This window comes from Crocodylus porosus, unplaced genomic scaffold (assembly GCF_001723895.1).
Source record: "Crocodylus porosus isolate Cpor-Errol unplaced genomic scaffold, CroPor_comp1, whole genome shotgun sequence".
In the NCBI taxonomy this organism is placed as follows: domain Eukaryota; kingdom Metazoa; phylum Chordata; order Crocodylia; family Crocodylidae; genus Crocodylus; species Crocodylus porosus.
Genome location: NW_017728919.1, coordinates 2465184 through 2480961, shown reverse-complemented (window position 1 = coordinate 2480961; position 15778 = coordinate 2465184). Strand labels below are relative to the sequence as shown.

At 51.6% G+C, this 15778-nt stretch overlaps 1 protein-coding gene across 1 annotated transcript in view; it reads left to right on the top strand.

Annotated features, from left to right (window-relative positions):
- INSR (insulin receptor) overlaps nucleotides 1-15088 on the top strand; it is a 61203-nt gene extending 46115 nt beyond the window's left edge. Inside the window, exons 10-20 of the mRNA XM_019538370.1 lie at nucleotides 387-658; nucleotides 918-1060; nucleotides 2273-2432; nucleotides 3229-3328; nucleotides 3616-3683; nucleotides 4991-5220; nucleotides 5488-5598; nucleotides 5679-5838; nucleotides 6393-6522; nucleotides 6736-6870; nucleotides 8220-15088. Of these exons, the coding sequence (XP_019393915.1) occupies nucleotides 387-658; nucleotides 918-1060; nucleotides 2273-2432; nucleotides 3229-3328; nucleotides 3616-3683; nucleotides 4991-5220; nucleotides 5488-5598; nucleotides 5679-5838; nucleotides 6393-6522; nucleotides 6736-6870; nucleotides 8220-8574 (1864 nt within the window). The 3' untranslated portion in view covers nucleotides 8575-15088. The remainder of the gene's footprint in view (nucleotides 1-386; nucleotides 659-917; nucleotides 1061-2272; nucleotides 2433-3228; nucleotides 3329-3615; nucleotides 3684-4990; nucleotides 5221-5487; nucleotides 5599-5678; nucleotides 5839-6392; nucleotides 6523-6735; nucleotides 6871-8219) is intronic.
- Nucleotides 15089-15778: the final 690 nt, after the last annotated feature.

Below are 15778 nucleotides of genomic sequence, written 5' to 3'. Positions count from 1 at the left end.
TTGTTGACACGGCTCCGTGCGCTCAGATGTCGAGACCAGGCCGGGTGAGCTCCCAAGTGCTGCGCCCTTGTCTGAGGTATCCTGTGCCTTGGGGTTAGTAACGGCGCGGTTTCCTCCGACGGGGCAGACTGAGCTGATACCTGAGCCTTTAGTTTCTGTTGTTTTTTGCCATGAAGAGGCTGTTCTGTAGAGGCAAGAGGGGTTTGTCATTTAAAAACAATAAAACAAAACCCTGAATACTTCCACGTTTTGCTGCATCGCAAGTGCGCCCGCCTTGCGTTGAGTTTCCATATGAACTCTGAGCTCTCCATTTTAACCCTTTCACTCCAGATGAATCTATTTGAGTTAAACGCAATGAACAGCATTTTGAATGTGTTGTTTGGCAGGCCGTCGAGAAAACGGAGAGACCTTGGCACTGTGGCAAATGCCACTGTGGTGATGCCCACCATCACCTCCTCACCAAACACCTCCGCTGCAGCCACTGGGAACACGGAGGAGCAGAAGCCTTTTGAGAGGGTGATGTTTAAGGAGTCCACGGTTATCTCAGGTCTGCGGCATTTTACTGGGTATCGCATTGAACTGCATGCTTGTAACCACGATGCCCAGGAGTCCCGGTGCAGTGTTGCAGCCTACGTCAGTGCCAGAACCATGCCGGAAGGTAAGCCCAGACTGCTGGCTCAGTCAGGTGAGCGTGTGTGGACGCAGCGGCTTCCTTGGTGAGCTAGCTGCCTTTTGGAGCATGCTTGGGGACCTGCTGTGGCCACACTGGCCTTGCATGGAGGTGGCGCAGGCACCACCTCCGCCCCCTTTCCCCTCCTCCCTGCTTTTGGCTCAGCTCAGTTCTGCATTTTGTAAAATTCTGGAAAACTTTTTAAAGCAATTTTTGAACCTGATCTATCGAAATCTGCTGGTTCTAGCTAAAGCAGATGACATCGTGGGTCCAGTGAGCCATGAACTAGTGGAAAAAAATGCTGTTCATCTGAAGTGGCAGGAGCCAAAGGAGCCAAATGGGCTGATCGTGCTGTATGAAGTGAATTATGGACGTCTTGGGGAAACAGAGGTGAGACTTTCCAAGCCCTTTGCCTCAGGCCTCCCCTGTACCAGGTGGATGTGATGGGTGCCACACGGCCTGGCCATAACATCTGCCACGAATTTGCTGGGGAGCAGCTGTTCAGTGGGAAGTTGGATTGGATGTCTCGGTGTCTTTCTGCCTTCAGAGGTTTGCGTGTTGCTGGACATGTTTGCTCCAGAGTAGCTGGCTGCAGTCTCCTGCTGCACAGCTCGACTATGGGGTGGATCAGATGGTGCCAGGAGAGTCCAGCAGTGGGTGCTTGGGTTGCGTGATATAGCTGCCTTGCACATCAGCAGCAGGCAACCTACTTTAGTTGACTTGCACAGGTATTTATCAGCTGCAGTGGCATGGATGCTGGCTGGCAAACCTGCAACTCCTTGTAGCATCCTTCATGGTGATGGTCAGCACTGCAAATTACGTCCTGCAGCTCCCTGCTAACCCGAGATCTCACTTGTAAACCTGGCACAGGGGCTTCCTTCCTCAGGGCTTTATTGCCCTGAATACAACGGGACTCCTACAGATTGCACTGTTTAGCGACTGAGCAGCTTTGAGTATTAAATATGTCCATAAGTTATGAGCTGGGAAGAAGGCTTGTGTCTTGACCTTCTGGCTCTCTTTTTTTTTCCCCTTGTTTGAGGACTCTTCTTGCGCTTCTGAATGTTCATTTAATGCTGAGTGAAAATCTGATTTGGCCTGGAGGTTAGCTTTTTTTCAGAGGCTTGAATAGTAAGCGTCCTGCTGGCTGCAATACCTAACTGTTGTTCAGCTGAAATAAATGTAAAAGCATGGGGCTGTCAATAAAAGCCTTTTGTAGCTATCTCCTGTGATGAAGGACCAGGAGCTCTGGGCACTCTCCAGTCCTCACGTGCCGCACTTGTGTTCAGTCCGTAAACTGCCCACAGCGAGTTACCAGCTCATGCTCAGGCTGCCCACCCCCTAGCACGCTCTGAAGTCCAGCCTACACTCCCATGTGTTACCTTGCATCTGGGACCCGGCTGCCAGCATCAGCTCAGTCTTGATGGCTACCAGGCTCCCTAGGCAAGGAGACATTACACTGCGTCTCTGTAGGAGGTTAACAGGTGTTTGCATGGAGAAGACTTGCAGCCTAGCCTAGGTAAGGATGCTTGGTTATTGCGGATCCCCTGATGGTGCTACGTTCTCTGAGAGGCAGTAAAGCTGTTGTCTTCCCTCCTCCTCCAGGAAGCGCACTACTGTGTCTCCCGTAAGCAGTTTGCCAGTGAGCAGGGCTGTAAACTGCGTGCGCTACAGCCTGGTAACTACAGCGTCCGGATCCGAGCCACCTCGCTGGCAGGCAACGGGTCGTGGACAGAGCCGACTTACTTCTACGTGGCTGACTATTGTGAGCTTGCTTTCTCCGAGCCATTCTCTGGGGGAGGGGGCCTGGCAAGGCCATGCTGGCTGGGCAGGATGGAGGTGTGGGGGAGAAGTCTGCCTTGACAAGTAGGAGGTGCATCTGGAAAACAGAAGCAGTCTTGTAAGAAGCTGCTCCACTTCCTTTGGGTGCTCAGGTTCAGTTTGCAAGCCTGTGTGACCCTGTGTTTCTTGTGGGCAGCAGCCTGCGGTCTCACAACCCAGCAAGCTGCTGTCCTGTGGGCACGTGAGCTGCTGGGAAACTCCTCGACATGGGGACGTAGTTTCCTTAGCTTGTGCTTGACGCTGAAGAGAGGTTCTGTGCCATAATGAACCTGTGGTGGGAAAATGCTCGCTCCAAGGCACTTGACACCTTTGTGCGAGGCTTGTGTGTGGGAGCACAAGAAGACTGGGAAGGTGGAACCTCTCCTGTGAGAGCGATTGTTTGGGAGCTGGTCAGGATGCTCATCCGCAGTCATTCATCAAGCCCTTAGACTGCTTGTGTTTAGCATGGACCAGCGAACGGGTTTGGGTACCCAGTCTTCACACTGCTGAGGTTCTTGCCAGTCTCGCTCTGGTCACAACTCGTCGGGCTCTGGCAAGAATAGATCTGTGCCACGGCCTCAGCCTGGTCCTGTATGGCACAGAGTACCTCTTGCCCGTTAGCTTGGCAGGGTCTCGCCCTGCACTTTGCGTGGCTTCTGGAGGACATTTCATTCTAGAAACACGTTGCTGTTTGGAAGTATATGTAAAGCGGCACATTGTCTCTCTCTTTCTCTTTCTAGTGAATGCTCAGCCTAATATCGCTGTTATTGTTGTCCCGATCATTTTTGCCTCAATAATTATTGGAGCTATTGGCATTGTGTACGTGCTTGTGAAAAAGAGGTGGGTGACCTTCATCGTTCTCAGCAGAGCAAAGAGAATGTTTTCCCCAGAGACAAGTTCGTTATTCCTGGGGGCATCGTCTTTATTTTCTGAAAAAAATAATGAATGTCTGCCTCACTGCTGAGTGACATGTTGTATAGCACGTGAATATCTGATGTTGAGAGAGTCTGCCCTGTACTTCGGGAGCCAATGTGGCTGCGAGTAAACTGTATTCGGCCTAAGTGCCTGGCATGCAAGGCACAGACCTGGGGGTATGCTGAAGACTTGCTCTGTCCTCTCTGTTTCAGACAAACCGAAGGACCAACTGGGCCTCTCTACGCTTCTTCTAACCCAGAGTACCTCAGCGCCAGCGACGGTGAGAGCCATGCTGCAGCTCTGGCACTCATGGTGCTGCGCTTTGTTTTGAACAACTCTTTTGGAAACACGAGAGCACTCTGAAATCGTACCGGGGTGGTCTTGCCCATCGGAAGCTGCTGCTCCCAGTGGGGAATCCAGCTGCTGGAGCAATATTGGGGTAGAGAAGAGGACTGGTTAGGACAGAGTGCTGTTCATCTGGGGCCACGGGAACTATCTAGGAGTCTTGTGCTGTTAATGAGCTTGCTGCGTTGGGTTGGTGGCTACAGCACAGGAGCTGTAAGGAAGGAGGTGTTGGTGTTTTGCTGCCTGTCAGCTGTTCTGTTTGTCCAGGACTTTTTGCTGAGGGTTAGCCCCTGGGGAACCTTGACCTCTTGCAGCAGAAGTGGAAGCCTCTGACATGCAGTGCTTTCCAAAGAACGTCTCCTGGGCTCGGAGTCAACACTTCTGTCGCCCACCTGCCCTCCATCTCCCAGATAGCTTCCCAAGCTAATGCACTGAAAAGTGGTTTCTGCCTCTTGCTGTGCATGGCCAGTCAGTTTGAACAAATGGTCTCTGTGTTTAAGTTTAAGCTGAGGGCTGCACATCCAACCTCGCAGCATTGGAAAGGTTTGGGGGTGCAGGAAGCTGCTTGTTGGTTGTCTCCCTTTGTTCGCCGCTGCAGGGCAGCAGTCTTGGTTGGCCACAGCCTAGGTCTTCCCAGAGCAAGGCTCCCAGCCTGGGAACAGCACGGTTCAGTGTTTTAAATTTGAGAACAGTTTTCTGTCCTTCATTTGTTTAGACTTGTTGCGTCTTCACGGGCAGCAAATTCAGTGCAGAAATCTGGATCCAGTCCAGGAGAGGCCGCTGGTGTTGGAGCAGCAAGCTTCAGCGCAGGCGGCCAGTGTCATTCCAGGACTAGTCTAGGATCACAACCCACCTTCCACTCTGCTGTTGACCAGCTGCTGCGGTCCTGCTGCTCGCACGGCAGTCTCTCCCTTGGTGCAGATTGCCAAGGCAACGAGCGCTGCCGTGAGCTGGACTGGGCTCAGCTCCTGCCCTCATGCGGCGACTGACAGCAGGGCAGCCTGGGTGTGCCGTGCATTGCCCTGAGGAAGCAGTGCTTTGCATTTGCTTTGCACAGGAGTAACTGGCCATGCAGAGGGGAGGACATGTCCCCGTCTCATCCCCCACCCTCTGCTCTGTGCTGCGGAGGACTGTGCCAGAGGCCCAGGGCTCCCAGACTCGATTCCTGTGGGGCTCAGCCCCTGCTGTGAGAACCCCTCCTGGCGACGGCCGTGCTCATCCCAATGTCTGTCTGTGTTACAGTTTATGTCCCCGATGAATGGGAAGTGGCCCGAGACAAGATCGCCCTCCTCCGTGAGCTGGGTCAAGGCTCCTTTGGGATGGTGTATGAAGGGATCGCCAAAGACATTGTGAAAGGGGAGCCCGAGACCCGGGTCGCCGTGAAAACCGTGAACGAATCTGCCAGTCTTCGGGAGCGCATCGAGTTTCTGAACGAAGCTTCGGTCATGAAAGGCTTCAGTTGCCATCATGTGGTAAGTGAAGCATCTCCATCTTGGGTGGGACTCCCGTGGCTCCATCCAGCTCGTGGGCCGGGCAGGTCCCGCTACAAAGGCAGCCACATGTGTTAAAGGCAGAACAGGGTCACCCAAGGAGCGGTTTGGAAAGTGCATCCTGCTCCGCAACTCCATGGTGTGGTCAGGCCCCACGTCTTGTTGCAGTCAGCAGCCAGGGAAATGCTGGCTTGGCGGGCACGCGTGCTTGGACACGGTCTAACAGGGAATCCCTTTTCCGTTTTTCAGGTGCGTCTCCTAGGGGTGGTCTCCAAAGGCCAGCCTACGCTGGTTGTCATGGAGCTGATGGCACATGGAGATATGAAGAGCTACCTGCGTTCCCTGAGACCCGATGCTGAGGTAAGGGCAGGAGCAAGGAGATGCAGACGCCCCTGACAAACTGCCTGGCTGTGGTCTCTGACCCTTTCTCTCCATCTTAGAATAACCCTGGCCGTCCCCCACCAACTCTCAGGGAGATGATACAGATGGCTGCAGAGATTGCTGATGGTATGGCTTATCTGAATGCCAAAAAATTTGTCCACCGAGACCTGGCAGCTCGTAATTGCATGGTTGCAGAAGACTTTACTGTAAAAATTGGAGGTATGTGTCATGTGCTCCAAAGCTGGTAGCAAGCCTCAGTTAATGAGGAGGAGGCTGTGTGAAATCCAGGATGGATGCTGTCTGTCCTTTCAAGTCCTTTATCTGGGCTAATTTTCTTGTGTCAGGTCTCTCTTTCACTTGCCATGCCCAAAGCTGCAGGTAAGTGAACTGCCTAATTTAACCTTGCAGCAGCTCAAGTCAAGCCTCAGGAAAAGGAGACCTCAAAAGGCCCAGGCTGTGCGATGTTCTGATCGGCCGTTAAGCTTTTGTGTGTATTCAACTCCAAAAAGGCCGAGGCTGAGAACCTATTCTAGAGCCTCGCCTGCTGCAAGTCTCGCAGGAGGTTTTGGCACTGGTGCCGCAGAGATTGAGGGGTGGCCCAAAGAGAAGGCCCCCACGAGGCAGCTTGGCCCTGCCCACTGCAGTGATTGTCTCGGCGTCACGTGTGGTAGGACAGCGCGTGCTCGGTGACCATCCTCGCCCTTCCAGTCACCAGCAGGGCTGGGCTGGGCCCGGGACAGTGACACTGAACGCATGCTGCTTTCTTCTGTCAGACTTCGGCATGACCAGAGACATCTACGAGACCGATTATTACCGTAAGGGAGGCAAAGGACTGCTGCCCGTGAGGTGGATGGCGCCCGAGTCGCTGAAGGATGGCGTCTTTACTACTTACTCAGATGTGTGGTAAGTTGTACCTGGCATGTCAGGATGACGGGCAGTAGGAGCCACAACAGCAGGTCACTTACCTCAGTCTGTGTGAGAGCTCAGCTCTTTATGATGCACTCTTAATGCAGTTTCAGAAATAGTGCACCTGCTAAAATCCTCACCCAGTCGGGTTTGAAGATGTTATCTGTGGATTGTCTGTGCCTGCCTGACAAAGGCTGTGATCTTCTGCAGGTCGTTCGGAGTTGTGCTTTGGGAGATAAGTAGCTTGGCAGAGCAGCCATACCAGGGACTGTCCAATGAACAGGTGCTAAAATTTGTAATGGACGGAGGGTACCTGGATCAGCCAGACAACTGTCCAGAGCGACTGTAAGTACAATAGGCGAGCCGGGAGTGCCTGAGTTATGCCTCTTTGCCAGTGTACAGTCAGCACAGGTTGCACATGCACACTCTGAATGGAAGGAGCAGAGCAGCAGGCTGAGAGCCACCCACCAAGGAAAATGCAGCCCCCTACCCTGAGAGTGACCAGAGTGGAAAATAAAGGTCATGAGCCAGCCCAGGTGACCAGAAAGGAGAACAAACCTGGCTCTTATAGTGTAGGAACAGGCTGCTGAAACCTGAGAGTTCAGACTTGGGGAGTGTAAAATACAAGCAAGCAATGCGTCAGCCGCCCCTGCCTGAAAGCGCTGGTCCTAGGCAGCCAAGGGACCCCAAGCAGTGTGCCAGGCAGGGTCTTGGTGGCTGCACAGTGGTTTGCCTGTGGCTGGGGATACAGGAGAGCTGCATGTTAATCCAGAGATCCTAGATGCTGCTGTCCTGGGGAGGCTCGCCGCACTGGCACTGCTGTGTGAAGTGCAGGTTTCTCTTGGGCCGCTGCTAGGCCAGAAGGAAGGCGGCTCTCCATAGGCTGCTGGCCAGGTGTCTGCCTCATGAGGAAAGGCCAGCTGCCTTGCTGAGTCCCTCCCCTGCGGGTTTGTCAGCTCTTCCACGCTGCACTGTGCTTAGGGCTCAACTGCCAGGATTCATGCTGAGGCAGCTGCAGGGTCACTTCCCCACTGATAGGAGTGGTAAAGGGGCAAGTGTGGCAGCATGATGGTGAGCGTGCCCGGAGTCCAGAGTGGTAAACGGCATGTGGCTGTTCACGCCCCCTCCAGACTGAATCCCCATGCCTGGTGCAGGCCACCAAGGTTGTTTTGCTCCTAGCAGTGGGGCTCGTCTCTCCTCGTGTTTCCTGCACTTGGGTGGCCCTGCGCTGTTGATGGCCTGGCCTGCGTGACACCACTCGCCGTCCAGGGCGGTTTCTGGGTCCTGGTCTGGGATGTGGACAGGGCTTGGCTGCCTACAGAAGTGAGCAGTGGGCAGAGGTGGGTGGGGATGCTGCAGGGATGAGATGCAGGGAGGCTCGACAAGAACTTCCCCCAGAGCAGTTTGGAGATGGCGAAGCTGAGACCTGGTGCAGGAATAAACATGGCCTGGAAGGAGCTGGCGGGAGCTGCAGGCCCTGGCAGGAGCCGAGGGAAGGAGCAGGAGACTGTAGAGAGAAGCAGAAAACAGGAGGAGAGCAAGAGAGGAGAGCGTGCCCAGGAGAGTGGCAGCGATTGCAGGGAGTCTGCCCCAACAGGGGCTCAGAGACTAGATACCTCTGGGTCTGATTCCGGCCAGTGTCCAGGATGGCAACCCCCTGCCAGATCCTGATTCTCTTGTTTGTCCCCCTACAGGCACAGCCTGATGCAGATGTGCTGGCAGTACAACCCCAGGATGCGCCCCACCTTTATTGAGATCATTGAGATGCTGAAGGAGGACCTCCACCCCAGCTTCCAGGAGGTCTCGTTCTTCTACAGTGAAGAAAATAAACCTCCGGACACGGAGGAGTTTGAGATGGACTTTGAGAACATGGAGAGCATTCCCCTGGACCCCTCGTCGTACTCGCAGAGGGACAAAGTCCTGGGGCTGGACAATGGGCCCTCCATGGGCCTCAAGGGGAACTACGAAGAGCACATACCTTACACTCACATGAACGGCGGCAAGAAAAACGGGCGGATTCTCTCCATGCCTCGGTCAAGCCCCTCCTAACACTTTCTGTTCGGCCCAAGGGTTGTGTCAACGCTTTTCCCCTCCACAGATCTCAGGACTCTTGTTGTTGCTGCCACAGTGCATGACACGCATCTACAAACTCTTTCTTCAGATTTTTAATCATCCGGCGATTAAGAGACTTTTTTTTTTTTTTTTTTTTGCCAAGTTGACTGGTTGTGAGACTTATCTGTGAACATAAATGGAAAAGGTTTCCATGGCTGCTGTTCCTTCTGTAACCATCGTTTCAAAACAGGAAGTGACCTTGTCAGTCGGGTTAAAAGAAGGGGGATTTGCGTTTGCCAGCAAAGGAGATGAGAGTTGCCGGTATCCGAACCGCGTGATTGCAGTGCAGGAGGAAACTTCTTTGGGACGGACGTTCTCAGCAGAATTCCAAGGTCTCTGGCATCTTTCACTACGGCCGAAGGATTTTAACACTCATCAGTTGGACGCGCCATGTGCTCAGATTGACCAATAGCTGCTGCTTTCATACTTTTCAAATGGGTGAAATCCCATGTGCGTGCGTGGGTGTGTGTGTGTGTGTGTGTTTGTGTATGTGTGCATATGCCGTATATACATGTGGGGTGCATATGTATTAAGATATACACTTCTTTTTGTACATAAGTTTTGTATGTTCTCATAGAAGCTTTCCTGTTCTTGTAAGTGTGTACTCCTCTTTTTCCCAGTTCCCTGGAGTGACTGAACCCTAAACAGATTATTTTTATACTAAGGACACTTGGGAGCAGCTTCTTCTCTCATTAGCAGATGAGGAAGATATGCTGGGAGCCAAAGGACTACAAGTCTGAGTTTTGCGGATTCTTTCAAGACCAAACAAAGCAGGAGCCCCCTGACCTGAGAGATCAAGCTTTCTGTCCTTGCAGCATTAAGTATATATATTGTTTGCTGTAATATATTTAAAATGTTTTGTTCCGTTCTTTTCCTCTTTCTTTTCCTCTTTTTTTTTTTTTTTTTAAGGTTTAAATGTTAAGTTCATATAAATTATTATTATGATCCTTTGCGGGGGAGAATTGGGGGTTGGTTTGTTTGGTCTTAAAGTGGTCCAAGGATTTCAGAATGAACTAATTTTAGCTGATTACTCTCTGAGGAACTATGAAGCACATGTTAAGTTTGTACTTGACAAGGCTTTAAAATACAGTTTTGTGATTTATATAACAGTCAGCTGGCTCCAGCTAAAAGCCCCGAGATAAAGTAGTTTGGACTTGACTTGGTTGGTGGCAGCTGACAGACGTCAAAGCGCTGCCCCCCAGTTCTCTGCTCTGCTGCTTCCTGGCTTCCACTTCACTTCACCTTCCACGCGCACTTTCCCAGCGACGTTGGAGAAAACCCGCGACAGGTGGAAGAGCAAAAACTCTAACAGGAAAAGACACTAACCTGCCCCGGAGGAGTGGGGGAGCGCTCAGTGCTCCGCAAGCGAAGCCGCCGTTGAGCCCAGCTGTGGTGAGCCAGCCTCTGCCTGCCGCCTGCGTGGGCATCTGGCCTGGGCCAGCAAGCGGACCTTTGGTGTTTTCTGAGATACCTGCACTGTGCCCTGCAAGCTGGTCAGGGCTGCTGAGTTGTTAGCCGGTGCCTTCAGCTCTCAGGATGCTGACTGTTGTCTTTCAGACCGTGCTGTGTTTTGCTGCTCTTTGCTTAATGCGCAGAGCTGCTAGTGTAGGGTATTAGACTGCGCGCGTCGTGTGCTGGCGGGGAAAAGGTCTGAAGCCGAGGGGCGCAAATGCATCGCTGAGCTCAAGAAGCAAATGCCCTGGCTGCGGCAGGTTGCGCTAGTGCAGGAGAGCGGTGGGCGAGGAGGAGAGAGAAGGCCGTGTCCAGCCGCTCGTTCTGGAAGGTCTGGGAGCTGCAGCCGAGTGTAGCACCGCTCTGTGCCATATGCTGCGAGTGAGGGGGTTTTCCTGGCTCAGCTGGGAGGGGTGCCAGGCACGTAGGGATGCTGCTTTGTGAGCCCGCCTGGGTGCTGCTGCTTCGCACTTTCCACAACTGATAAAGCGAGTGTTGAAAATAGAGCAGGAGATGGAGCGAATGGGGGTGCTTTTGCTTTGACCCCTGGCTGCCAAGGCCAGACCGTAGCTAAGCTTGTGAGGGCAGCACCTAGAGAGCGGTACGGACTTCGGTGCGCCACGAAGAAGGAACAGCAGCCCCTTGTGCCTCTTGCACCGAGTCCATTGTGACAGAGGCAGAAGGTACAAACTGTGCAAATCCAGATGCAAAATCTATGATGTAAATACCAGACAAGCAGTTTCTGTTTCAAGAGGCTTAGCTGACACTTCTTGGGCTTTACAGCTACTGACTGTCTAGCAGCTCTACACTACACTGCAGGAAACAAAAGCTATCCTCACACTTTTCTAATGGAGAGATTTTCTTATTAGGATTTTTTAATTTATTTTAATATATAAATCACTGTAAAAACAAACCATTTGCTTTCTTAAAACACACAGAACATTTAAATTTTTATCAATGACAGCTAGGCAGGAGGAAGTTGTGGGATTTTTCTGTCCTGCTCTGGCGCTGTCTACCTCAGTGTCTCGTAAGGATATTTTTTTAATGCCATGCAACTCTAGACTTGATGAAATATTCTGGTCTGGACCTATTGTGAATCAGGGAGAATCCAATATCAGCTGATTCCAATACTAGGGACCATTTACCAGAGGGCTGGGAGGACAGCTTGTCATTATTTACCACCTAATTTAAGCAGTAGTGACCAAAGACGCTCTGTGGCTCCAGGTACACAATGGCTAATCTGAATCTAATGCAGTATCCAGAGTTCTGCTGTAATGAGGAAGATGCCCCTTTATGGACAAGAGTTGGTTGTCAAGGTTAAACATTAAGTATGTGGGCTCTTTCTGAATTCACAGCCTGAGGAGGAGCGGATGGTGTGTTTTTGGAACAGTGCGGACAGAGGTTAATGACCCGATAGACTAGCTTGAGTCGGACATCGCGGATCCTGTTTCCTTCTTGACTTGCTCCGGTGCAGATCTGGGGTGCGTGCGCGCAGGGTGCAGTCCCTGCAGTGCAGCGCTCCGGCCGGATCCTTACCTTTGGGACACTTCAGAATTGCAGCGACTGTAGCCAGGAGCAGGAGAAGACCCGTTACGCAGGCAGACGCTGGAACCTGTATTGTACCTAGCTTGCTTTCCCTGGTGCTGCTGGGCCCTGCGTAGCACGCTTGGCAGCACTCAGCCCGCCGAAGGCGAACGTGTGTTCTGCTTTGGCCGGGCTTTCTCTTCGCTTGGCACCTCTGTGAGCTCCTCCAGCACCTTCGCATGGTGCCGGATCGGCAGCGGCTAGCACTGGGGTGCTGCGCGCATGCCATCAGTGGTGGCTGTGGGGATGAGGGAGGAGGAAGAGAGTGGTGCCTGGCTTCTACGCATGCTTTTGTGCAGGGGGGAGAAGTCCATGCTGGGGTTGGAAGGAGCCCCGAAGGCAGGCCTCACCAGTGGGACAAGCCTGTCAGTGGGTGGTGGGACCTGTGCGTGTTGGACAGAAACTTCTCTGTTTATCGTCTGCCTGCAGAAAGGTGCTGCGTGGCAGTCGGCTCGGCCTTTCTTCCTGGGAGATGCTGCTGTCTGCGGTTTGGACCAGAGCTGAAAGCCCGGGGACTGCCGTGGTCGTCCAGCCACGCGTTGCAGGGAAGCCCTTCCCGAGCAGCGAGAAGGCCCAGGGTGGTGGAGCAGGGCTCTGGCAGGGTGGCTGCAGCACGCTGCTTGGGAGACCTCTCTCCTTTCCCAAAGGAGAAGGAGCAGCAGCAGCTGCCGCTGATGCCTGGACCCCTGCGACCACCTTGGAGGGGCGGTCGAAGCGTGGCAGGCTGGGTCGGTCCTCTTCCAGGGCTCCGGTGAGTCTGTCCCAGGGCCTCATGTTGCAGAGAGGAGGGTTTTGCTGCCCCCTGCTGCATAACTCGGCGTGCAGAGCTAGCGAGGCAGAACATGCAAGCTGGGCGCCTGTGCCCTGCTGCCTTCCCCACGCAGGTGCGGGAGCCTGCGAATAGGCAGGTGTCTCGGTAATATTACACGATAACTTCTCCCGAACGTCCCTTGCAAAGCTGGTGGCGCTGCTTTTGCAAGACGGTGCACCTTGCACTGCTCTCCGCTGCAAAGCTTGTCTGCTAGGCTCAGAAAAGTGTTTCTTGTGGCGGCTTGTAAATAAGTAGTCTGTGGTGTTGTAAGGTAGAAGAGCTAATGGCTGCATGCTCCGTGCCAGCGGGGTTAGCTTAGAGGTGTGATGTGAACTAGACCAAGCTGCAGCAAGGCCTTTCTTATGCTATGGTGGCAAGGAAAAAGGCTGCTGTCAGGTTGCTAAAGGGTACTCTGGATTATGGGTCGTGTATCTCTTTCCTCCTAAACGTGTGTTATAGTAACAGGACACTGCTTCATCTTTGTGTGTTGCCTGTGATGTTGGTATCTCTTTGGAAAACCTCAAAGCTGCTCCCCACGTTGCTTGTGTGGAACCTGATGGAGGCAACCGGGACAAGAGGCAGGAGTGAGGCAGATCCTGTGCCAGTTATCCTCCAGCCTCAGGTTTTCTATCGGGAGGGGAAGAGGCAAGCTGGGTCCCTCTTGTATGTCCCTGGGCGTGAAGATGGGGCCGAGCCCTTCGCCACGGCGGCTTTCAAGTAGGCGAGTGGGCCCTGATATGGAGACTGGAACCTCTTTTACAAGTCAGAAATTAAACCAAAATCTTTGTGCCATAAAAAAGTTTAGTAAAGAGGCTTATGCTGGGTACTTACTTGGTCAGTCCATGTGAGACGGGCTGAGACTGCAACAGCAGACGGACTGAGAAACTGCAGTAAAACCTTTGATCCTCTTGCTGTTTCCTAGCCCCACTAAACCTCTCTTGTGAATATGTGGAGCCGAACAGGGCATGGTTTGTGTCGTGAACTTGCTGCCTTTGACAACACGCCTAGTGCCCTGGTGGTTTCCGAAGAGCCATGTCCAGGGAAAGGAGCTGTTGAATGGATTGGGATTGAGGCATACTAACTTCAACACGTGAAATCTCTGAGATAAGATGAGTTATTTCTAGGAACATAAATTAAAATTGGCCTTTTTTATTATCTTCTGCTTGGCTCGATGTTGACTCTGCTTGGATAATGTCCACAACTATCGATGTAAGAGCATTCACGTGCTTCACCCTGCTCTGTTTTGGCTTGCCTTGTCATGAACCTCTTAGGAGTGAGGCTGACAGTAAATCTGCCCTTTGGAGGAGTTTGCTATTTTGCAAGCCATTATAAACATTACTGCCACATCTGATGCAGTGAAGTGGATGTTTCATTTTTTAAATCAGCCCACTTTGTTCCTCCAGGAACAAGCATCAGCCTTGCAGTTCAGCAGAATACCTGCAGCACAGGGCAAGCTGGAAGAGGACAGGTGGAGAAACGGAGATTTATTTTTAAATGTTGTATAATTAAGTTAATACTAACTTGAGCAGTGTTTATATTTTGCCAAAATAGTTGGAGTCAGCAAGAAAACTATTTCTGATGGTTCTTTTTTTGTTCCAAGGTCTGTAAATCATCCCATTTCACTTGTTCTGGAAAATATGATTGAAACACTGTGGCCCAGGCTTAGGGATGCTACAGACTCCAGTGGTCCCATGGGCCTCAGTGGAAATATAATCACAAGCTTAAATTTAGGTATGTGCTTGAGCAACTAATTGAACTGTATCCAGTGGTAAGACCTCCACTCCCCATCTACAAAGACGCTGAAATATTTCACAGTATCATCAGCAGGAATATACAGATTGAAACTGAAACTGGTAAAGGCTTTTACTGGGTTAGGAGGTTCCCAGTATCTCTGACGTACTGTCCCACTTGTCACCAGATCACTCTTACCGCACTTGAATTCTTCCAGCAGCACCAGTTACCTTCCACGGCACCAGTTACCAAATGCTTGCCCCAGCCCTGACTCCGCAGAGGAGAGCTGATGGAGTTTGTAGAAGGGCCACATTTTAGCTTTGAAGGCTGAATTAAAATGTTAAAAAGCTAAAAGGAAAACATTAGCTTTTATTTGGGGTGAAGAATAGATTTGTTCAAGTATCAGCACAGTGCCTTGTGTTTGAGGCATCCTGTTGAAGTGGGTACTGGACATCATCTTTACCAATGCAGCCAAAAGCAAACATTCTGTTTGTACCTTAAATAAGCTAAAGGCAAGTTCAGTTGCGTGTTAGGTAAAGCTCTGTAAAGTCTGTATTTTTTTTCTATATTTAATCTTGCTGCTCCTGCCTTCCTCTCTGCACACAGAAGGTCCCAGGATGCTGATAGTCTTGCAGATACCTCTTGTTTGAAATAATAAGTAAAGGATCAAAATGTGCCATGGTTTTAAACAAAACAAAACAAACAAACAAACAAAAAAAAGCTTGATTTTATTTTTCAATGTTTTCATAAAAGAGCCAAGCAGTGACATGTACAGAAGATATCTTTGAATATTAAATCTTGCTGTGTGTAAAATATTGAACAATTAACTGTTTATAATAAAATTCTGAATATATTAAAATTCTGAATAAGTTATCCAGGAATAACTCTGGTCATTTTTGTCTCTGCTGTCTGTGCAATGCTGAACACTGTTTTGCCACAGTCAAGGCATCAGATTCACATCTTGGAAGAAGTAATACTTTTAGTGGCAAGATGAAGGAGCTAAGGGGGGGGGGGGGGTGGCCCTGCCAATTCTAGGCTTGTGGTTTGAGGCCCGGTTAACTCCTCCGCGCAGTTGGTTCTGGGATCTGTCCTCAGCTCTGTCCTTGGGGCACGGCTTCATCTGGAGGTGAAGACGTTGGAGATAAACAGTGGCGGGAGGAGAGGATTGCCTTCTCCCAGGAGACGCCTAGCGCTGCCTTTCTGTAGCACGGAGAGGAAAACTCCACCTGCACCACTGCATGGCGCGCTCATCCTGCACAGACCGTGTCAGCGGAGCTGTGTTCTGGGCCCCGCTTCGCGCTCGGTCCGGCACGTAGCAGACTTAATTGGACCTGGCAAACCAGTGCAGCCCAGTGCTCCGAGTCAGGCAGCAGTCAGTGCTGAGTGCGTTGGAGAGCTTTAAAACCATTTTTCCTCCCACTTGCCCTGTTCTTTATCGGGGGTGAAATTCTGTTTCTGCTCCAGCTGTAGCGATCAGCTGCAGGCAGGAGGGTGTATCATTGCTTGCAGCTGCCACTTGTATTCTCACTCATTTAAAAATAGATCTGGCTTTGCATTTTATTA